The following is a 24,307-nucleotide window of genomic DNA, read 5'->3' as shown; positions in this document are numbered from 1 at the left end:
GTTAAAACTGCACAGTGTAAAATTTAAATGCAACCATTTTTAATTAGGAAGCCGATATGGCCGTTTGTATACTTAATTGAAATTATTGAGTGGTAATCAGATTGATAGTGTAATGTTGGCCATGCTTTGCCATGCTGAATTGTTGAGTTCATGAGGACAATATTTCAAATACGTGACAAATTAGTATAGTCAGAGTACCTAGACGGGGTTTCAAATTGATCATTAGTTTCACTAAAATTAGAATGGCTACACTGGGAATAATTTATAGAACTATTTCTGAATTCCTAGTAGAAAAAACTCAGTATTGCTAAATTACTTTTTTTTTAAAGTTGCAAATTTTTTTTAAAGGTGCAATTTTTTTCAGTTACTGTAAGAAACATGTAAACATGGAAAGTAATATATTTTATTTTTTACTTTTATTACTCTATTGTTCAGCATGCTTTTTTTTTTTTTTTTTTTTCCCCACAGTAACTTATTATTGCTGATTGGAAAGGAAACTTTGGGTACTTTTCACTTAAAAAATCAGTGGTGTTCTGTCTTTCCCCCTCTTCCACCCCCAGCTCCCACCCAGTCAAAATGTCTTAAAGGCCTTATCTGCTTGTAACTCCTTTAGAAAACTACATTTCCATTAGATTTCTGAAACACTTTCTAAATTACATGTTGTTAAAATCAAGATTATTTTTTCCTGGTGCAGAATACTAATTTGCTTTTTTTAGTTCAACATACAATATTTTAAATGATTTTTAGTGCGTACACGCAAGTATTTAAAAACAATCTTTCTTAAAATAATTTATATGTATTTATTAAGTTTCTGAATCTTTCATTTCAGGCTGGATTCATGCTGTGCTCACATCTCAGGATTGTATGGCTTTTGGAGGAAATTTTTTGCACAACCTCAATATTGGCATGCAGCTCAGGTTAGTCTCGACTGTTACTATACCTTTTCCTCAGTAAGTAGGATATTTTTTCTGATAGATACTTTTCTTCATGCTTGTAACCAGGATCAGATGGGTACAGGCTCTCAAAACAGACAGTAGTGGCATTTTCAGTTAGACTAAGCCCAACATACTCTTGTTTCACTTCTGCAAAGCTTGTTTTAAAAGTAAAATGAAGGATATGCACGAATTTAATTAAAAAACAAATAAACAACAAAAAACAAAAACACCACCACAACAAAAATCCCTCTCCCCACCATACTTTGGTGATTAGTATAAGCAAGTAAACCAAAGCTGAGCAAGCCCAGGTGTGCAACACTGAGTTGAAATGAGCATCCTCAAGTCAGCATTGCTCAAAGGGCAGCTGTGTTTAGTTTTTGTCCAAGATGTGGAGCTGTCTTCTAAACATATTGTTTTTATTTATTACAGTGGAATCCTGATAAAATTCCATCTGTTAAAAGATCACACACTGGGTTTGTATCCTAGTTTTATGAAGTCCAACTTTATTCTTAGAAGTGCAGCAGTCAAACTTGATAAGGTCAGAGCCTGGATGAGACCAGAGTTGAATCTTGTCTGTGGTCTTGTTGGGATTTAAATTTGTGGTACTTCTTTTATTTAACATGACCGTGCCTATTTTATTTTATTTTGGACGTTATATCAATTTGAATGATTACATGCTTAAATAATAAATTAGATAAAGTGAATGTTTTTAAATGATATTTCTGTTTGTTCAGGTGTTATGAAATGGAGAAGAGGCTAAAAACCCCAGATCTTTTCAAATTTCCTTTCTTTGAAGCCATCTGTTGGTTTGTGGCCAAAAACTTACTGGAAACATTAAAAGGTAATTTTTGTCCAATTTTGAGAGAGATATACATACGTCTGCTCTTTTGTTCAGTTGACAGTGGAGAAAATTATGTTACTGCTATGAGAACAGGTGAAACTTTTTTTCTTTTTTTTTTTTTTTTTGAAAACCAGATCTGTATTTAAACAGATTTTGGTAAATACTGCACTGGTACAGTTCTAGATTCAGCAGTTCTTAGTACAAGCTTTCTAGGGTAACTTGCGCTGTGCAGAATTCTTAGTGTAGGCAGTGATGTGTGTAACGAACGTTTTGTAGCACGCTACTGACACCTTTGAATTGTTTATTAGTGCTTTTCATTCAATGCTAATGGTGTATCTGGTCAATGAAGACACTCTGTCCTGATGATCTAGAATATCTGAGATTCTGGCACAGTGTAATTAGGCTATCAGCCAGATAGGATTAATTTTCCATTATCTGACAAGGTCTTCTTAAGGCAGATATGAAAGCTATTTCAGTGTGTTGCTTAAGGTCTTGAATACCCTTTGGTAGCCTTTCTCTCCTTTCAGCAAACAATAGGCTCTAAATGATCCCATTAGTTTATGCCTGTGGACTGCTTCTTGGTGCCTTCAAAGTTGAATGTAAAGGTTTTCTTGCACCTTTACAATTTCCTTAGACCTTTTCAGTCAAACTACCTGATGTCTTCTGCTCTTTCTTATTAAGGGAAAGGCATCTGTGAGGATTTTTGTAGCAAAGATGTATCGGTTCTTATGTGTTAAATCATTTATACTGATGTTTATCAGTAGACATCTCAACAGGCTTTTGTTCTTGACAGTTCACAGTCCTTTCCAAACTTCCTCATCTAGTCCTTTAACCCGTGTATCTATACCCATGTGTAATTGAGGTTGAGAGAATGCCTGACTTCACCTTCTTTTGCGTAAAATATCTTGCCCTCTGCCAGCTCTGTTTAATCTTATTAATAAATACCATATTTCAAAGGAGAGAAATAAACCTTTGGAGAGGATATTGCTGAATTCAGTGTTTGCTTTAAAAGAGCACTCACAAAACCTTATTCTAAGGTAAAAACCTTGAAAATGGTCTGTTCTTCTTTCAGCAAATGAAGGCGTTGAACAACTCTCGTTTCCTAAATGAGTATTTAGAGTTTCTGGATGAAATTAAAACAACTCAGAAATTTAACTGAACAAACTTAAAGATTTTTTTTTCTTCCAAGAAAGATTGTTTTCTTCTTGAAAGTTTGCTTTTGTTGGTCTCACACCTGAATATTTAAAATTTACAAACATGACAGAAGATATAGGAGCTATATTTCTGCTGGAAGATCCGTGGGATAGATGTTTCTAAGTAATCTAGTTAAATACATGTTTCATCTCTACATGTTTCCCTCTTTTATTATGCTCCTCCTTACTTGAGTAGATATACTAGGAGCCTTTTGTGATGTGGTTCTTAAGGGAGAGTCATGAAGCATATTTTCATGTTATTTTTAAGCTGTGGCTTAACAGGTTATTTTGCTGCAGAATAGTACTAAGATCTATAAACCTATAATGAAAAATCAGAATTGAAGCCTTCATGGCTAGTGTGATGATTAGGTTGGGTTTTGGCATCAAGACTTACGTAGATCACGTGTTTACCAGTCAGAATCCTTTGTTTTTAAAATAAGGGATGGTACCAGTTCAGCCTGTGAAAGGTAATAGCAACTACCAGCTTGGAATGCATTGAACACATGGTTGTTAGCAGTTCTTTGTGAAATTCACATCAGTTAGCAAAATCAGTGCACTGTGTTTTTCTGCTTCTTTTTATGAAAGGATAACAAAGAGTCATAAATCTTTTGATTTTGTCTTTTCATTGGTAAAAAGTATATTCTGGTGCTGTAAGTGTTGTGGCATTCACCTAAACTTTACTCTATAGCTCTAGTGACTTAGAATAATTCTGTGACTTTTTCATCTGTACAATGCTGATTAGTTTTAATTATTCTTATGTAACACAGTCCTTTTTTACTGCAGCTAAAAAAAAATAAAAAAGTCCAGTCTGTGGTGCTGCATTGTATTCTCAAAATTTTACTGAGTCAGCTAGTGGGCAGAAAGACTCCTGCTGCAGCTCAAAGGCCCGCCACTCCTTCTCACACCCTTTAAAAAGTAGGAGGCACACTGCAGAGAAGAACAGCTGTTAAGTAGCAGAATTTTCCTTTTTCTGCCACTGGACTAATACATAGCTTTATTAGTGTATTTTTTTAAAGGAATAAAAAGAAAAAAATAGTTCTAGGGCTTATTCTTTTCTTACTGACAGCAGGAAATATTTTTCAGGAGCATAGGAAGAGTCTGCACTCTACTCTTAACTTTCTGGAGGATTTGTCTTTTCTCTTCCTTTTTCCCATGAAGGAAAAGGGAAATTTTAAAAGGAATTGTAATCACTTGGGAGCACCAGCTTTCTTAACAGCAACAGCTTTTGTAGCAGAGTGTTGTATTTCTTCTCTTTACCCACTCTTACTTTGGAGCAAAAATGATGTACACCACGAAGGAGAACTCTGGTATTAAAGTGTGAGCCATTTGCTGTATGTATGGGAATAAGCAGTAGGAATTCCAATTGAGAGATTCATCCCATTCTATGTACCTCTGGTCCACATTGACTAAAAATATTTCTGAATGAAACAGATTATTTGTTTCTTCAAGTAACATTTTTCTTCTACATTATAGGTCTGTTTTATTCCAATTGAAGTGTAGTATGTTGTAAAATTTCTAAATTGCCCAAGCAGAAGCCAAGAAAAAAAGATGTTATGTAGAATCACTTTAGGTTGTGAGGTTGTGGGTTTTGTTTATTTGTTTTTTTTTGTTACATTATGCATGCAAGTACAGGATGTAGTATTTCACTTGCTTGCACAATTTTTCCTTTTCTTGGGCTGTTTCATAACGACAACTTTGTTGGCTGTGGGTATCATTCTACTGTTTTCACTTAGTGCATTTCTAAATTATTATCTGTATCCTTTTCAGAACTGAGGGAAGATGGTTTCCAGCCCCCAAGCTATTTAGTGCAAGGAGTGAAGGCTTTACTTACTGCTTTAAAATTATGGATGAAAAAAGAGGTAAGTAAGAGAGTAAGAGTGATTTTGTTTGCTATTTGGTGAACTCTGTTTTGATTTAGAAAAAAGTGAAGGTTTGTGTCCTCATATTTAAGATTTTTTTCCATTAGTGAGTACTGAAAGACTCTATGGAGAGTGAAAGTATGTGCTGCTGATCTGGGTAAGAGTCATCATGACAATTTTTTATGACTGATGCTAATGAAGTCTTTTTAAGCTAATGAATAAGCTCTTGTATTGTAGCTGATAGAAACAGAATCATGCTTCACCCCAGTATGGGATAAGAATCCTTGAAGATAAGCCAGTGGGAGTTTTTTCTAATAGGTCTGTTTATATAGTCAATTCATCCTCATCTGAGGCAATGGAAGGTTGGAATGCCCTGATGTTTGGATTTTCCATTGATGTTAGTGCTTTGGAGAGCACATGTCAGGTACACCTATACTGCTGAAGAGTCAGTTGAGATCGAGGAGGATATTGACTTTGGTTGTTGAGTACTGTCCCTCCTGAACATTTGCTGGCTTGTAAAATCATTAAAACGTTTTCTGTGCTGGCTTCGCTGGTGCTCTGCTCTCTAGGAAGGCTTATTTGTTTTGGCAAAGCACTGGACCAGGCCTTAACTCCATGTTTGTTTTTTTTTTTTTTTTTTTTTTAAAGTGTCTGAGCTAATGAGCCCTCTTGGAACCTGTGCTTCTAGGAAATGCTGTTCAGATGGTCAGTTTGGTTCTGACTGAGCTTATTAATTCTAGTTTGTTGTCCTATTCACACAAAGCTGCATCCAGCATAGTAAGCTTCATGGAACTGATGACGAGGTGTAAATGTAGAGGTGGTTAACACTATGTGTAATCAGCTCAAGTCCAGCCTGTATAGCGTTACTGATTACAGAGGGTCAAGGAAAGGTACAACTGTAACACCTCAGAATTGGTTCTCCGGTGTGTCATTCTGGGTCAAGTCCTGCTAGTAAGCAGTATAGCAGTATTTACAGGAGGTTGTGCCTAAGATATTAAACCATCTGTGAATCCAAGCTATCTCTGCATCCATGGCATAGAAAATAAGCAAGCTGATTAATCTAACTTGATAAACAAGAAACATAACCTATATAAATCCTTATTTTTACTTGAAGTTGGATTGGAATTCCTGTTTTATAGATTGCCGTAGGATAGTATCGTTGTGTCTGTGTAGTGTAGTGTCTAGCATTTAATTAAATGGTTTGACTAATACTCTGTCTAGAATGTGGTATGTTTCCTACTTTCCTGTGGAAAAGATAAAAAAAATAATTGCAGATGCTGCATTCCAGATGCTTGTTAATGAGATCAGTGAGTATTCCCAAACCACTGGCTGAAGACGCTTCAATTGTGAGGCAACTGCGCAGCCTTGGTGATCTATTGAGAACGTGGCCTGCTGTTCACCTACTATCATGTTTTGTAGCTTGCCTTCACCGTTTTTAGCTGCTGCTGCTTCATAAGTGAGCTGATGCTGTCTTCACAGCAGACTGTGTGTGTGTTAGGCTTGTAGCTGTATGCAGTAGAAGACAGGAAGAGCTTTGTACATCGCTATATCATCTGCTCATGGTGAGGATTTCAGACAGATTCTGAGAAAGAAATGAAAAATGAATAGCCTACAAATGGGAAGCCGACTCATGAAGTTTCACATTCCTATCATGGAATATGTCTTCTCAAGACAAGTGGATTATGTTAGTGTATTGCTGTGAACTACTTGTTGAAGCATTTTAAACTCATCTTCAGCAAAGCAGCAGTATCTTCATTTCTGCAACGTTTAAAAACTGCCAAGAGTTGCAAGATGCTGAGAATAGAGATGGAGTGCTAGTAAAATTATCTCAGTTTTCTTGTCTTGATTTGAATTGAGCTTGTGCAAGGTTTTTATTGATAGGTGTATGTTCTGATTACTTTAGTGCAGATGATCAGCCTGCAGGTTAGTTGATACACACAGTAAAGATGATGACCTATCCAGTCGTTTGAGCTCTTGGATCTTAGCTCTGGCTGCCTTCCAACTTACATAAGCAACAGGTCTCAGTTTCTATTTTTAAGATGCTTGATCCGTGTACCAGTAAAATTATTTTGGGCAACTGTGGTTTTTTTTTTTTTTTTTTTTTTTTTTTTGAATAGCTGTTTTAAGAGGGATCCCCCCCTCAGGGAAAATAGTTGTGTTCGTATTTTTAGGTACCAGTACGCTTAATTTCAGTGCTAAAGATTTGTGGATTCTTTAAGATAGGTTTCTCAATCGACTGTTTATTTTCAATGTGTAAAAAATGATTTCTTGAGGTCTTTGAATGTATTACAGTTTTTTCCACTATTTTCTTTACCTGTAACACTTGACATACTTAGTCAATTTTGTTGCTAGTATTAACCCTACTAAAAGAGAATTCTTTAGTCCCAAAATGTTTCCAGAGTCAGCATGCAGAGACAATTTTAAAACAAGTTACATAATAATGATGATAATTTTTTAGACATGGTATCTCTAGGTATTCATATTTCCTGCCCATCTGTTCTTGCTGTCAAACTGTTAGCCTGATATATCAATTTGAATTTGTTGGCATATTTTAGTTGCTTGGATGGACTTTTTTCATAATTACTCTGACCACAGCTTAGTTGAGAAAGCTTTGATGTAAAGAGATACCTTTTATAGTAACAAACAAGTGAGTTTGCCAACGGAATTTAATTTGTTCAAAGAGTTATTACAGATTTTACTTGCAAAATAATGTATTTCTTCTTCAACTATGGTTGACTTAGTAAGGCTTGCCAGTATTTTTAAGCCAGAGAAGCTTTCCAGTCAGTGTTTTATAAAATTGCATCAAGAATCTCTTCCTCTTGAAGTCCTCATGGACAGGAGGGCTTTTTGGGAGAGTCCTTATGTAGAAAGGACTGAAAGGTCCTAAAATAACCATTAATTTGTTGGAACAATTATACTGTCTGGTGCCAGAGGTACTGTGTAGAGGTGATGCACCGGAGAATGAACAATTGTAAATAATAGCAGCAGATTTAATGCTCCCTGTATCATTAATGCCACTGAAATGAGAATATCAAAGTTACACATCTGGTTGGTTTTAAATGACTGAGAGGAAGCCAGATTCAATGAAATGTACTTAGAGTATCAAATTGCTTCTAGCAATAATTTTGCTGCCGGACCTCATTTTTGAAGTGTGAATATCTGGAAGTGTTTGTGAGACATTTTTGTGTTTAAATAGTCAATTAAGGGGATACCAGAATTCATGACAGTCATTCTGGTCTATGTGCGAGTGTTTTGTCTGTGTAATATTAACTAAAGGTGTCTTGGGGCAAATTTAAACTGTACATACAAAATATTAAACTTGTTTTACTAGATCTAACTGTAGAGTGTTTGGGCTTGCTCAGATTAGTAATACGTATATAGTAGATCTGTCTGTGCTATGATACCGTTTCAGAGGATTAAAGGGAACATAAACTATTATGGTGTCCCAAGTTGTTTTTATAGGGAATGATTTTGCATAGCTTTCTCCAACCTACCACATTTTAAATAAGCTAAGGAGGTTGTTTAAAAAGTGAAATGTGAGGCAGATGTCCAAAATCTGCTTGTTGGTTACTCATTGCTATTCCTGATTTACCATTAAGAATAAATTTTGTCATAATGAAATTCTGTTAGCCTTTAGGTTTTTTTGAAGGTCATCATTCTGAGTTTGCTAAGTGTGACTCCATACTGACTATGCTAAAGGGGGATAAAAAAGAAGTTAATTACAGAGAAATAAAATGGTGTAAGTGATTATCAGGATAGCTCTGCATGACCACTTCTTTAGGTTCTTAGAGATTCTAGGAGAAGCTGTGGGATGGCTGACCTTGAGCCTACCTTTATATATCATGAACGTCAGACACTGAGGGATATCTGCTCCCTTCTAAATTTTGGACTCGAAGCTTCAGTGTGTTTATGTGTCTGTCCTGGCAGTTTGCTGTAATTATTAAAAGAAATCAATCTGGCTTCTTCCCTTCAAACTTTTTTTTTTATTATTATTTTTTTCCTGTAAGTTTCATTTATTTTGTACTACTTCTGCTTTTATCTGGAAGGGAAAAAAAAAAAAAAAAGAATTAATTGCCTTTTCTCCATCCTTTGCATACAGCTTGTAACAGAACATGCCTTTGAAATTCCAGACAACATTAGGCCTGGACATCTCATAAAAGAGCTCTCAAAAGTGATTCGTTCTGTAGAGGTAAGAACAGAGGCAACCCTAAAGTCTGCAGGAAAAATCTTTGAATCAGGGCATTCCATAGTAGCTATGCATTCATTTGACCTTATTCATTCTTTATTTAAAGTAAATATTTATTGATATTTAATATATTTTCTCATAAAAAAAATGAGAAAAATTAATTTCTCATTTTCTAGTTGAAGATCAAGAGGAAACTGTTGGAAATACAATGCTTTTGGTGTTTGAGATAAAGAAAATGTGTAACAAGGGTGTTTTATGTAATTCAAAAAAAAAATCCACAAATTTTAATTGTGAAACTATTTGTAGATCAGTATTTCTAAAATGTTACCACTTATAACTGATAAAATTTCATGTGGAATTCTGCTTGTATTGCAGTCTTCTATTCTCTTGTTTGTTGTGATCTTTGTCAACTCTTTTGCTCTTTTTTTGCCCCCTCTTCCCCCCTCCCCAATGTTTTGCTCCTTTACTATTTAATATTGATTAATACTGAAAACTCCTACATTTGCCTATGGAGAGAGGAGGTCTGAAACCTGAATAGTTATCTATTGGGTACAGTACATGTATACGCTACCTCATATGTCAGTGCTGCACTTCTGTTATGGGGGAGGTTAAAAGCCCCAAGTGGGAAAGAGGAACTATGTAACTAAGGCTTGTATGACAAGTCCATAGCAAATATGTAGTACTTCGCTAAAAGGCCTAAAAATTTTATTTGTATAACTTACATTCCATTAGATGAGTGGGAAGCAGCACTTAAATATGTGGATTTGTCCCTGTGTGACTGTTCTGAAATATGCCTTTTTAATTAAAGGAGGAAAACAACAAACCAGTTAAAACTCAGGGAATTCTCGGTGTGTGTGCAGCGTCACGGTCTTCACATGAAACAGCTTCTCCTCACCACTCCAGACGAAGGGTGAGGAAACTACGAGACCATGCTACCAAAACTCCTTCCAACCTGGACATCTTGGAACTCCACACAAGGGAGGTACTGAAAAGGCTGGAGATGTCACCTTGGGAGGAGGCAAGTATTATGTTACGTGAAAGAAAAGCAAAACCAGAACAGAAGAAATTTCTAATCTTTGTTGAAAGGGAAAAGATTTAAATATGCATAAAAACACAGGCTACTACTCTTGGCTATATGAGCCATGGGTAGGTCTTCAATTTCTTTCTTTCAGATTTTCCTGATAGAAATTTCTCTCTTCTTTGATACCTTTTGTGGACATTCCTTCAACATTTTGGTTTTGAAAGTGCCCTGAATCTCACCTACTGCAAGTATAGTTTTTGAAATATGACAGCTGTAGCTGTCAAATACTACTTTGAATCAGTTCTATTCAGAAAGGGAGCTTGCAAAGCCTCAGCTCTGTGAAGCTCTAGGCCAGACTTGCTTCCCTGTGTGCTTTTAAGTAGCTGTATGTTATAGTTCAGTTACTGTAATTTGTTTAGCCTCATTTTTCATTCATGCTCCTGTTTCCTGCATGACTATGACTCCCTACCAGAAAGCCTGAGGTAGCCTTTGGTCTCCGTTGTGGGACAGGGAACTGTGTAGTTGTATTACACCAGCAGCACAGAGAGAATGAGTAGTCTCTTGAAATGTAGACTCTTGAAATATTATTTTTTCAGGTTTGATGACGTTATTTTCAAAAAACTGAAGCAGAAATGGGAAAAAGAACGTAAATATGGAAATAAGTAATTTTCTGAGAATAAGAAATGCAGATGAATGTGTTGACTGTGATAGTGGAGAAATACTAAGTTGTCCTCGTACTGAACTTCGTAAGACATGAATAAGAGGCATGCATTTAGACCCCAAAGAAAAGAAGCTGAGCTTGAAATTTAGCACAAATAGTTGACCTGTGCAGTTCACTGCTACAAGCTGTTTTTAAAATAAAATGTTTAGGAGTATTAGCCATTGCCACTTAATGTAGAAAAATACTGTTTGTAATTGTTTTAAAAATAATTATACTCTTACATATTCTGTGTTTGGCACATAAGTCTATCGTTGATTATTTCAGAGCATGTGTCAGACATGAGCTGCTTTGAGCTAAGAGGGTTTTACTTATTGCAGATTACTTTCCATAATGAACTTTTTGCTGTCCTATGAATAAGTTCGGGAACTATTTCCAGAGACTAGATGTCCAGTCCAGGAGTTGTTTTATCAGTCCTTGTCCCAGCTTCTCTAAAGACAACCGTAAAGGAGTATGATAGACATATTGTAGCTATTGCAGGTGGTTCAGGAGGCTGTAGATGATACAAGGAAGAAGATGCAGTCTTGTTTTTTTTACATCTGAACATATTTTTCTTGAGCTTTCTTCAGTTGGTTATCAGAAATGTGTAACTGTTCTGGTGCTGAGTTTAAGCTTTTGTGGAGTGCAGGAAAAGCAATTTAATTTATAGAAATAAATAATAAGCAACATTGCTTTTACTTCTTTAGGATACAGCAAACTCGAAACTGAATGGGAGATTTAACAAGCCCTTTCAGCCATCTTCTACAGTACCTGAATGGCGAACAAAAGACAATGATCTTCGCCTTCTGCTGTCAAATGGAAGAATAATAAGGTACAAAGTGTTGTTTGTGGATCACTTGTTCCTAGTCATTATGGACCAGAGCATGCTAATTTTTTAGTAAAAGTATTTTTTTTTTCTTCTGGTTGTGAAGCTCTAAGTTCTCTCTTACAAGTAAGATTCATGTTAGGAGTATAGAAGGAATGTGTTGTCTATTGTGTCTGCTGTCCCCTAGTGGAGCCACGGTTATGGAGTGAAGAGAAGGAAATGCTTTACATGTTCCTTTGCAATGGCATGTCATTCAGTTGCTCAGTTAGGTCACTAAATTAGAGTGATTGTCATTAAAAATATTATGGTGTCAAACTTTGCATCTTTATGGTAGTTACAGGGAACAAAATGGAAATATGTGCAATTCAGAACAAAGAGATGAGCATAAGAGAATGTTACTGTTGCTATCTCAAGGGTGACTTATAAATAATTAAGGAAGAGAAGACAATTGCTTCAGGTTTGTAAGAATAGTATGTTGTTTTTCTTGTGAGACAGAGATGAGAGACGCCCATTTACAGATCGAAGTCTTTACACGGCAGATAGTGAAGATGAAGATGACAGGACAAGGTCGAAAAAGACGACTGTTAAGAGAGAAGTCCAGACCTCAGGATTTGAAGGAGGAGGGAATACAGATGCCCAGAAACCACTGAACAGTAAGCTTCTCTCTAAGCCTTGTCAGTTCAATGTTTTGATGGTCTTGAGTAGGATGTAATTATTATGAGGCCTTACTGAAATTTTACCTAAGTATAGAGAGGATAAACTAATAGATCAGTGAAGTAGCATTAAGTTACGATAATAGATTTGACAAATATTATTGGTCTACTGAAGAAGCTAACAACAGCACAGAGTTGAAAGGTAAAACTCATCTTTTTATGTTAGTGCCATCTTGAATACTGTGAATACAGCATCTTTCAGAGTGGATGTTTAATTGGTGTTCTAGATGAGCATTTGAGTATAAGATATTTTTTCATTTTGTTTTGTTTCATAATATGAGTGTGGATTTTTTGACCAAAATTGCTTCATATCATTCGCTGTAGAGAATAAAAGATAAAATGCAGATAATTTCAAGCCCAACTCATCTTTCATTTTTCTGTTCCATTTGGTGATTACATACTTGCTCATACGATTTTGAATGTTTTGCTAATTAACAGATTTATTCCATACAGACAAAGAAACATAACTTAGCATTAATAAAATCTTACGCTTTCAACCTTTGCAGTTGTGTGCAAGGTTAGGGGAGAATTTATCATTATTTGTATGTAAAAACACCTCAGTCCCTTTTTCCAATACTTCATATCTAAACCATCCATCACTAGGAGTTGATCTTCCTTGGCCTTTCTCTAGCCTCAAGTCTTCCTGCCAAGTGTTCAACAGTGCTGATCACAAAATGTATTAGTGAATTATCAATATAGTGTACCTGTTTTCAGTGCTTATTTTTAATAATGCTATCTGTGTACAGTGACAAGTTGGTTCTTGACATACTTTCTTCATCTTTCTGTTTAATTATAAAAGTCACATCCTTTCACAGTAGAGCTTACCAGGGGTTCTGAGGATGTGTATTAGGAAACTGAGGTCAACATTTATAAGATAACAAGACCCCTCTAGAGACTTGCAGTTCCCTTGGCTTCCTGCACATCTGTAACAACATTTATGAGTCCATTGTCAGCCTGGATAAAATATTTAATTATTTTCACTAACAAAGCAATTTGTAATCCCTGCAGACTGTGCTTCCAAAGGTCACAGAGGACAAGATTTAAAAATCTGTACAGGAAAGACGTCCCTTGTGTACTCGTGAACCAAAAAGGCAAATGGCTAGTTGAGTGAAGGCTAGGTATAATGTTGTGTTTTTCCACTTTAAAAATTAAACTAAGTTTTCCACTCGCGTTGAAGATTAAATCATATACAGAAATTGTAGATTTTTTTCAGTCTTTGCTCTTACTTGATACAGCTATAATTTAGCAGTTTACATCTAAATCTAAGAAATGTATTTAGGACAAAAAGTGAATGTTCATATTGTTCTAGAAATTGAGTACTCAGGACTTTCACTAATGTTTGTAATTGAATTGTGAGAGTCTTCACGTGACCCTGTTAAGGGAACATCACCTACTTCTGGTTATATTATTTTGCTGTAAGTGAAGGTTTGCAGAAATGGAGAAATTTTTCTTCTGAAGAGAATTCCTTAACGGAACAACCTGTTTCTATAACAGGCTGCTGCCTTCCATTGTTCTTACTGGGATTTAGGCCAAGAGGCAAAGTCTACAGAGAGATGCATTGCATTCTGTTCATATTGCATTCTGTTTATGTAGCTGCATATTGAACTGTTAAAAGCAAAACAGTTTAACTACACTTGTCTTTGTTTTAGAGCTAATTTCTGATCTGTGTTAGTACTTAATATATGGTACTTGTTTCAGTTTCCTAGCTGAGACTTTTAAAAAAGCAACATAAAACTTTTCAAGTGCTTCTTTATCCACTAGCTTCTTGACAAACATTCATAAAATCGTTATTTTTTTTTTTTTACTGAGTCATAGCTTTTGTTCAAGCATATTTGCTAGATAAGCTGCATATTATAGTATTCCATTAATTTGTACTTTACCAAGACTTCAGCCAGCAGCATGGACGCAGGTATACAGTACTGGATGATTCTGAACACCTACAATTTGTGGTTTGGAACATAAGCTGTCTTAAAAAGTGAATACTTGCAAGAGCAGTTTAGCTACTTTGTATTCAAGTTCCTTCAGCACTTACAAAAATAAACCATGTGGACTACTAGATGGGTAGATTTGATAGATTATTGTGTCATGTGCCACTGTTTTTGATGTCTATTTTGACACTTCATTCTCTGATTGTACTTTATCTTACTACTAGCAAAACGTGTCTAAGGTTGGTATTTCCTTTTCACCCCTTCCTTTTCAGTTGTCAGTGTGATGAAAACCAATACATGTATATTGTGTATCATCACAATAATATTTTAAGCTTCTGTGACAGGTCTTCATTTTAACTCCTGATTGACAGCTCTGCAGTGACACAAAACATTCAGACTATTGCTAGTGAACTGTGATGTAAAAGAAAAATCGCAAGTAACGCAACGAAATACATATATATATTTTACCTTTAAGTCATTTAATACCCTCTGATTTCTATGATGAGTGTTTCTCTGACTGCTCTTATTTTAAAACAAGGAAATTTCAGGTTTAAAGAGTCTAAGAATGATACTGAAGATTACTTGTAATCTGTAGAATTGCAGTTAGTGAAGCCTACTCCATTCTTTATGAGACACGCTTCTTACTCCAATCTATATATACAAAAGCAGGAATCGACTGAGGTGTTTCTAGTTGTCAGTGTTGCCATCTGTGAGGCTTGTGTCCTGTGAGAGAGAGAAAAGATGTGTGCTCCTGCTGCACGATTTCTCTTCCACTGGCTTCATCCAGTGAGCCAATTTACAAGGCTATTGGTCAACAGTAGACAACTCAGAGTTTGAGGAAACATGAGCCAGATCAGTATGGGGTTGTGCTTTCTTTATAAAGACTGTTAAAAAAGATCAAATGTGAATTTTGTGTTCTTTACTTCCATCATAATTGTTAAATATTACTTGTAATAAATGTTGGGTTTTATATATATATATATTTTTCTCTCCTTAGTGTTCTTTGAAAGTGTGAAATCAGAACTCAGGAATGGATCCTCAGAGTACTCTGATATTTCTGATTCAGAAGAATCTGAGCCTGATTGCACTACACAGGTATAGCTAGAAGAAGTCACAAAAGTTAACAAAGCAATTAAGTATACTTTGCAAACTTCAAATTTGTTTGGGCAATAACAAAATATTTAATAAAAAATATTTAATTCTTAAAATATTTAATTCTTGTTCAAGACACTATTTCAAGCTCTACCCTTCTGTCTCGTTCTTCATTTTTTTCTAGTACTGAGGAGAATGGCAAGATGTGCTTTTTGAGCCAAATATTATGATCTTGTTTACCATTAGTACTGAGGAAAATGGCAAGATGTGCCTTTTGAGCCAAATATTATGATCTTGTTTACCATTAATGTGGGGTTGGCAAAGGATGACCCTGCTCTGGAATGTGCAAAGGCTGAGAAAATTTAGATAATAATTGCTTTGTTCATTTCTTCCATAATAAATGTAACTTTCATCATTAGAATTATAAGTGTCTACCATAATCGTTTCAGAGAATAGTTAAATGAAAACAATCCTATAAACCTTCGATTTTTAAATAACCTTAACTGGCTAAACCCTAATGAGGTGATTTAGACTGCTCATAAATGAAGATCTTCCATTTGAATGCCTAGACCATAGTGATTTCTTTACAAGTAAACTAAACACTTCTGAATACAACCATGTAGCCATCTTTGGATCACTCTCATTGAGTAAAATGTTTTGTATTAATGCAACTGTTTTCTTATTTTTTACTATATCCTGCTTCCTAATTGCTAATAATATTTAGCATAATAATTTTTATGTTTTTTGGGGGGTAATGATGTATCCAAAATGAAGCATCTCAGTAGTTCCTGTAAATCCTTTTTGTGTTTTCATACTATACAGAAGAAGATCTTAGCAAAACAACTTTTTTTTTTTTTTAAATTAACATTGAACTGTAGTCGCAGTGTAGTTGCTCATGTATGTCACTTTACAAGTGTCAAGGATTAACAAGATGCTCTTCGGAATGTAGCTATTGTTTAAAAACATCTCTTGGCGATCTGTTGCACTGCCTTAGTCATCCCAGTTATGTTTTGATGCCAGTGATAGTGGTAGCAGTCCTGAAGGATTATGATTCCTCCACATTTTGATCTTCCACTGTGAAGCCTTTAATTGACTACTATGTATAGTCTTTGGCTTGAAAACAAGTGTTATTCTCTGTACATGTTGTAAATAATTAGTCTGTGTTACAGTTAAGATTGTATCTATTGTAGTTCTTGCTTCACTTAAAGTTAGGTTGAGATGCATATTGCTGCTCCACCTTTGAGAAGGTTCTGCTCATTCAAGATGTAATCTCTTTGGGAGTTGGAAAGCCCTTCCATTCATGAAATAAGGCTTTGCTGTATGAGTGGCGCTGTAAGAGTGGCAACAGCTGCTATATCCCTGTTCAAGGTGTGCTCTGGATTTACCTGAGAGTTTCTGCCACATATAGATTTGCTGCTGATGGAAGTTACCTTGCATTTGTGAGAGCAGGAATGAGAAACTGTTACCTGGGACAGCATGTGTCTCATTAAAAGTAATAGGCATCATTCTGGGCAGCTCCTTGGAACCATAGTTAGTATTTTTTCCTCTACTTCAAATATAGAAGATAAAGAGTAGTCAGTACTCTCTTTAAAGAACTTTGTGCAGCACAATAATTTGTGTGCAGTATAATATATGTAGTGTTTTCTGGAAGAAATTGGATTTGGAGATGCTTACTTTATTACTGGGGCATGTAATCACTCAGTATTGCAATACTTGGATATATAACATCTCAGTAACTCTATTCAAGTTAATTGCATTCTGATTTATGCATACATATATATATAAGTGTGTATATATATATATATATAAAGATGGACCCAGAAGCTTTAGATTTTTTATTTAGCATATATTACAGTAGCATCTCTATTTTAGGAGGCATGATGACCTTCCAATGTGCTGTTTGCTCTTGTTCCAGCAGAAGGATTCCTCCACAGAGGAGTCAGAAAGCTCAGGTGATGAAGAGAAACAGGAAGTAACATCAAATTTCAAAGAGGACTCTAAGGTTACAAGAGACCTTTGTCAAACTACTCAGAAGCCATCCAGAAATGAAACTCCCAATAAAAAGTAAGAATATTTTCTGTGTTTGTTTATAAATTACTATTAGACATGTTCATTCAAATATTTATGGTTCTGTTTTATATGAATGCAAAAACCATTCCTTTGGAGAAATATAGGATTCTATTTTTTATTGCTTAATACTGGTGTATTTTTCTAGGGAATGTCCTACCTCGACAAGTACAGAAGAAGAAGCTATTCAGGGCATGCTTTCTATGGCAGGATTGCACTATACCACATGTTTACCAGGTCATACTCAAAGCACAGACTGCACAGATAAAAGAACCTCTCTTCAGGAACACAGAAACTATCCCAGAAGTAGGCATAAAGACAGACAGCCATCTCAGAGTCACAAAGCAATGGAATGTGGTAGGTACCTGAATTAATTATGCTGCTGCTCTCTGCTGTTGAACAGACTGCTCAGAAGAAGCATTTAAATATTTAAGATCTGTAGTCAAGCTTTTAAGTAAACCAGACATCTTTTTAAAAGGTGGGCTTTTTTTGGTTTAGTTTTGGTTTTGTTATAAAACATAAGTTACTTCATAAAACCGTGACAAAGTTAGCTTGAGAGGTCATCAAAATGCATCTACTGAATATTGCCATTTAGAAGTTTTGTGGCATCCTTACAAGAGTGAGGAAGTTATGGCTAGACAGAAAGTGTAATCTCCTTCAAAAAGGATTGACAGCATCTACATAGTTGCAACTTTCACAGCATGTGTATAACTTAGATATCAACACGAGTCTGCTGGATGGCTTTCATGTATTTTGGAAAGCACAATTGGCTTTACTCATGAAATTCTGCTATGAATGCAGTGTGTTAAATGAGAATCTAATCTTGAAGAGGAGAATTCAGAAGTAACTTTCTTGTCAGAGGCATTTTGATGTCTCTGTGCCTGTGGAAAACAGGCATCTGTTAAATGAATTTTGGGAATGACAGACAACAGAACATTAACACTAATTCCCTCAAAGGAATCAAATTCAGGTTTTGGAACACAGAGAAAAAAGTAATTATGTGTGAAAATTCTTTGCATGAGAAGGAAATGGAAGAGGATTACAGCTTGGCTCATGTGAAACAAACAGAAACCCACCAGCAAGTAGGGTGTTAGGTCAAAGTACTAACAATACATTAGTTTTTTGTTTAAGTAGAAAACAGAAAAGCCTGATGTGATGTCATGGCCTATGTTCTGGTACCTTAAGCTGTAGGTCCTTAAAAACCCACCAATCAAGTAAATAATACCAGAAAATAATGAACAAACAAAACGTAACAACAAAAACCAGCAACCACCAAAACACACAGACATAGACAGTGTGTTACTGTCTTTATACCTTTATTAAAAATGTAGTATCTAGGTTACTATCATTGTGGTAGGTTTACTTAGGCCAGCAGCTATGCACCCACACAGCTGCTTGTTTCCTCCCCCTGCCCTGTGGGACTGGGGAGAGAGCGGGAAAAACAAAAGTGGGAAAACTCATGGGGAGAAATAAGGATAGTTTAGTAAGTGAAAGAAAGAGAAAGAAACAAGTGGTGCAAAGGCAGTCACACACCACCTCCCACAAGCAGACTGATGCCCAGCCAGTCTCTCAGAAACAGATGTGAAGACAGTCTTTGCTCCTGCTCCCTCCTCTACCCCAGTTTTTATTACCAAGCATGACATGATATGCTAGGGAATATCCCTTTGACCAATTCACGTCAGCTGTCCCGGCTTCATCCTCTTCTGGTCAATTGCTTACCCCTAGCCTCCTCACTGTAGGAAGGCAGGAGTGGTAAAAAGAGAAAGCTGTGACCCTGTCCAAGCACTGTTCAGCAATAGCCAAGACTTTGGTGTGCTGTCAATGTAGTTTTAGCCCCTAACGTAAAATGTAGAACTGTATGTTATTCCCATAACAATATGGGAAAAAAAAATGCAGCTAGTGTACTATATATATATCACTGGTGAAGGACATGAAACTGCATAACTCTTACTGTAGCAATATTTTGCAAAATCTTTTGGTTTCATAGTATTCACCTCTAAATTTGAATTGAATTGTTGTTTTGGAATACCCTCAATTTTAGAAGCTAACTGAATAGCGTATGTTATCAATGTGGACACTTCTAGTATAGGCCTGTTGGCTTAGATCTTGTTCCATATGTTGTTTGTGAGTAGCCCATCAGTGCTTAGAAAGAAAACACTGCCTGTAAAGGAAAGACAGTCTTGGTCTTTTTATGAGCTACATATGAGACAAAGCCATGGTAGAAAACTGAACAGTGTAGTGTAGCAAAGGAAGTAGAATGTCCTCAACGTCATTGCCTTCAAACTTGAACGATTGTGTTTGTCTGACCATCTTACAGAGGTATATATATCTTTAATTAGTTCTATTTTTATCGTGAAATTGTTTTCCCAGTTTAGTGTGTAGAACCAAACAGATTTGACAGCTTTTACTTTCTTGTCTTAATTTTAAAGTTATTCAAATGTATAATTGATTTTGTACTCCCAATTACTGACTTCAAAGTTTAAGCTTGTTGAAATTCTCTTTAGGTAGGTCTGTGAAGGAAGAAGAAAGACAATTGGGAACTTCAGCATGGGCTAGACACCTGAATGAAGCCTCGAGGATTACCCCTCAGGTAAAGCAATATTTTAAACACTGTGAGCATATTTTTATAGGAAAAAGAGGTCACAAAGTTGTAGGCACAGAATGTAAGTATGATGGGATAGGTCTTTACATACTGCAGAGGTGATAATAGATGTTTGTGGTGCTCATAACTGAGGATTGGATTTCTGTCATGGTCTTTCTTCTTTTTTTCTTTTTCCTCTCAAACTTTCTTCTGTTATGGTGGGTAGTATAAAGATGCTTAGTACAGTATCTTGAAAAAATAAATATATTACAAAATCTGAATTTGCATGCAGTCTAACTGGGAAAGAACTATATTGTTTACTTGTTACTCTCAGCTAGAGCCATCACAGCAAGTGGAACTTGTCAATAGCGTTAACAGTAAATAAAGAAATTAATAATAATTTGAAAAATGCCTAGGAAATTGATACTACCAAACTGATAAAAACCCAAAAGCCAGCAGGTAAGAATATTTTTGCTTGCTGACATCCGGGTGGAATCCAGCAAGGAATGTATAAAAGAAAGGTTGCTTGTCTTACTCTCTAAAATCTTTTTTTTTTTTTTTTTTTTAAGTGTCTCTGTTTCTAAAGCTGTATATGCTAGATGTATTAAGAACAAATCAAGTTACAAAATAGCAGTGCTGTTTAATAACTGTATTTTAACTGCATGCTTTGTAGTTTTTTTTTTTAAGAACATCTAACTACTTAACAGTCTCTACAGTTGGTGATTCCCTATTTAGTGTTTGTTGCCCCATCAGCTGGATATTGAAAACAAACAAGTTTCTTGTTTAAGTAGTCAATGGTTATGGTATGGCTTGCTGTAGTGGCCAGTTTAATTGACAGCAATTGCATTTGTTTTAATTACTGCAAACTAAAATCATAAAGTAGAAAAACTGAGTATGCTGGTATGTGTAATTAATCTATAGCATTGTCCTTAAGTGAATATGAAAAAGCTTGCACAGAGATATTATACTGTACTTATATTCTATATCTTATTTTTAAGAGGAATCTGGCCTAAAGGAAATGATGGAATCATTAAGTGGTTGGACACTGGTGACACTGGTGGAGTTGCATCTTCTTTTTTAAAGATATAGTAGTGGGATTAGAAAAGCTGTAGTGAATTTGAATCCAAAAGCTATTAACTCCCACTTTTTTATTTTCCTTCCCCCCATCCTTTCCACACCAGGATACAAATAAAACACAAAAATATATCAAGAAAGAGGGTGCATCAGAGGCTAATCATAAAGTTCAGGAAAACCGAAGTATAGTCCACAACAATGGCCTGAGTTTTCAGCATGGCAAGTATACACGAGACTCCAACCTAATGCAAGGAGAATGCCGGCTGAGTGATGGCAGCCTTAGCCCTGACAGGCCATATGGTGAAACGTCCTTGTCTATACCACTTCACCCAACGAAGAGGCCAGCATCAAATCCACCCCCTATCAGTAACCAGGCGACAAAAGGTAATGTTTATCTCTGTCCTTTTGCTAGGGAAAGGAGGGTGGGAGGTGGGGGGACAACAAACACCTGAGAAAAGAACCCTGTAAACATCAAAAAGAGCTGTTAGATGCAGAAACTGCAAAGGGGGCAGGCTTAGTCCTTGAGGAAAAACAGGAAATTGGGAATGCTTTGGATGGTTAAATATTGGCTTAGAATGTGCGGAGGAGGGGAAAAAAGAGATCTGACTGACTGCTTGGCTAATAGAACCCGTCATTGTTGGCATTGCATCTCTGCAGGTTTATCTGTCGTGCATTCATTATATTACAGGGAACAGAACAAAGAACCACAGCTATACTCTGAAACACTGGCCTGAATCATATTTATTTATCTAAGTCAAGGTTTAAAAACTGTGCCATTAAAAGCAACAACAACAAAAACAAACGAACAACAGAAAATGATGACCATTCTATTTAATTTTTACTTTCTAATTTATTTTGCATATTTTACTCAGGGGAATAATTTACTTGACTAGAATCCAGGGAGCTCAGCTTAAGTGCTCCTCTACCCCACTCACTGCCCTTCCTTAGACTAGCAATATTTGGAAATAGTATGATAGCATTATTTATGATAATGCTAGCAGGAGTATAGGGAAAGGAACTCCTGCTGTTCTTAGAATTCTGATTCCTGTTTGTTTGCTCAAAACAGAGAGATGAATAGCATTTTTTTGGAAAGTGTTTTAGGTGAAATCTTTTCCTGCTTCACCTCTAAGTTCTTGATATTTGTTCTATGACAATAAAAATTTGTTCTGAAATTCCCACTTGAAGTACTTGATTTATTTTTTCAGGCAAACGTCCAAAGAAAGGAATGGCAACTGCTAAACAGCGCCTTGGGAAGATCTTGAAGCTGAACCGGAATGGCCATGCACGCTTCTTTGTTTAATGTAGCTGCTACTTCTACTACTGCTGTCTTTCCTACACAGACCAGTATTGAGGTCGACAGAGCCTGGAGCTGCTGTTTTTCCTCTGCTTGAAGCAGACTTGCATGTACCGTATAAAAACACTGCCTGATGAACAACAAAAACAAACAAACAAAAAAAAAAAAACAAAACCCACAACCCAATGCTGCATTTTCACTGTGCCACACCTGCTCAGCAATAACCATATGGGAATGGGGAAATCTTCGGAGAGACGTGGACTGTGAGAATTAGTCTCTCATCAGGGCTTGAATATCATTTGTTGCTGGTAGTTTCTGACCTAATTCATGAGGGGAAGATAATGAAGGTGGTTTATCAATAATTTATTTCTGATAGATTTTGACAACTTTTAAATTCATTTTAAAAAACTATTTATTTGGAAGACTTTTTTTGTGGGGTTATTAATTTAGATTTAAGAATGTGAAAGTTTTTAATTGTTTTGATAATGTATGTTTGGTGCAGTGGAGAGCCACATTAATGGTGATTATTATTCTGGACTCCTAAATTTGATATTCAGGTTATAGTCTTAAATAGGGATGAGATGCATTATTAATTATTTTTAAATTAAGGCTTATGGAATCTTATTTTTTTTCCTGCTCTTTATAAGCTATTGGCTGGGCTTCTGTTGATTTGCAAGGTGCATATTCTCTGCCAGCTTGGTTATTTTTTGACCTCCTCTCTTTTATACAGATTTATTTATTTGATGGACTAGAAGAGACTCTCCTAAAGACAGAAGATTCTTCTTATGTCAGTCCAGTAGCTAACTTGCTTTAAGCCGCACCCCTTTCCTCCAAATTGGAGTGCATACTTTTCCTCCTGGTGTGATGTTTGATTTATCTCTGATGATTTTCTTCTGCAAAAAGGCTTCCTGAAGTTGCATTTGTACAGGTTATTCAGAAGTTGGTACAAGGGAGGGAAACGATACGTCTTCTTGGAGGAACGGGGAGCTCACGTTACATGTTTTTCCACAACGCTTACTCAGTAATAACTCATAAGATACATTGTGGTCTTAAGATTTGGCATATTATTTAATGTAGCATGACAGAAGCATTAAAATATTATTGTACTTCAGACATTTCAGTGAAGATCAGGAAGGCAAGAGAATCTGTGTTGCTTTCAAAGCTGGGCATGACAGCCAATTAAAAGTCTTAACTGGTGCGCATATAAGCGTTAAGTAGCTTACTGGTATCGGAATGATCATTTGTGTCAAGCTTCCTTCAGAGCTGATGGCAAATGCTGATTCTGAATTATTGTAAATAATTTTGTTTTAAAATTTGTATTTTTCTGTAATATAAAAATTAAATATTTAACTTTTGGGGGCTGGGGATGAAGGCAGAAAGGGGAATACTTGATTCTGGAAAAAGGGCATTTTGCAGGGTCCAGCCAAAATGAAAACATTAATATTCTAGTGACAACGATTTTTTTGTTGTTCTTTATTTGTTTGTTTTGTTTTGAGTGATTTCCTAAGAGTAAAATTCTCAGGCATAGTTATCCAATTTGTTGAGCTGATTTAAACTTCCATAACCAGTTTTTCCTTCCTCCATATTCTATACTGAAATAGTTTTCTCGTGTTGTAATTTAAAAACAGATTGTCTCGGACTTTCCAGAATATTTGTGCAGAGTTATTTTCATATAGACTAGATTATGAATGCCTTTAAAAATTTATGGCAATAGTTCTAATGTCAGGTGGTTTTGATTGTTGCAGGGTCAAAACTTTTCAGCACTATGTTATCCTGTTTCTAAATTGAGAAACATCAAAACATAATGCAACTGCAAATAAATCGGGTAGTTTTCATGGCCTAACTTCCTCTGGAGCTTCAAAAGTATAACTTAATTTTGTTTGTTTATTTGTTTGTTTTTTGCAGCCCCTCTTTATATTCACTTGACTTTATATGTGTGTGTGTGTGTGTGTGCGTGAGTATGCATATGAATGTTTTTTTTTAAACCTTTTTTTTTTTTT

The 24,307-nt window shown here is 35.8% G+C and overlaps 1 protein-coding gene across 2 annotated transcripts in view; it reads left to right on the top strand.

Annotated features, from left to right (window-relative positions):
* Positions 1-23,765, top strand: part of KDM7A (lysine demethylase 7A) — a 57,508-nt gene extending 33,743 nt beyond the window's left edge. The window contains exons 8-20 of one of the 2 annotated variants that reach the window (XM_072038894.1): positions 830-917; positions 1,670-1,776; positions 4,737-4,828; positions 8,928-9,017; positions 9,823-10,032; positions 11,440-11,564; positions 12,054-12,211; positions 15,197-15,294; positions 17,207-17,355; positions 17,507-17,719; positions 19,867-19,948; positions 21,121-21,397; positions 22,219-23,765. In XM_072038894.1, the coding sequence (XP_071894995.1) occupies positions 830-917; positions 1,670-1,776; positions 4,737-4,828; positions 8,928-9,017; positions 9,823-10,032; positions 11,440-11,564; positions 12,054-12,211; positions 15,197-15,294; positions 17,207-17,355; positions 17,507-17,719; positions 19,867-19,948; positions 21,121-21,397; positions 22,219-22,313 (1,784 nt within the window). In that variant the 3' untranslated portion in view covers positions 22,314-23,765. The remainder of the gene's footprint in view (positions 1-829; positions 918-1,669; positions 1,777-4,736; positions 4,829-8,927; positions 9,018-9,822; positions 10,033-11,439; positions 11,565-12,053; positions 12,212-15,196; positions 15,295-17,206; positions 17,356-17,506; positions 17,720-19,866; positions 19,949-21,120; positions 21,398-22,218) is intronic. The other variant, XM_072038898.1, reaches the window with a different exon arrangement.
* The last annotated feature ends 542 nt before the right edge of the window (positions 23,766-24,307 follow it).

Source organism: Anas platyrhynchos, chromosome 1 (genome assembly GCF_047663525.1).
Source record: "Anas platyrhynchos isolate ZD024472 breed Pekin duck chromosome 1, IASCAAS_PekinDuck_T2T, whole genome shotgun sequence".
Classification (NCBI taxonomy): domain Eukaryota; kingdom Metazoa; phylum Chordata; class Aves; order Anseriformes; family Anatidae; genus Anas; species Anas platyrhynchos.
The sequence above is the reverse complement of the archived record's forward strand: the minus strand, read 5'-3'. Positions and strand labels throughout refer to the sequence as shown.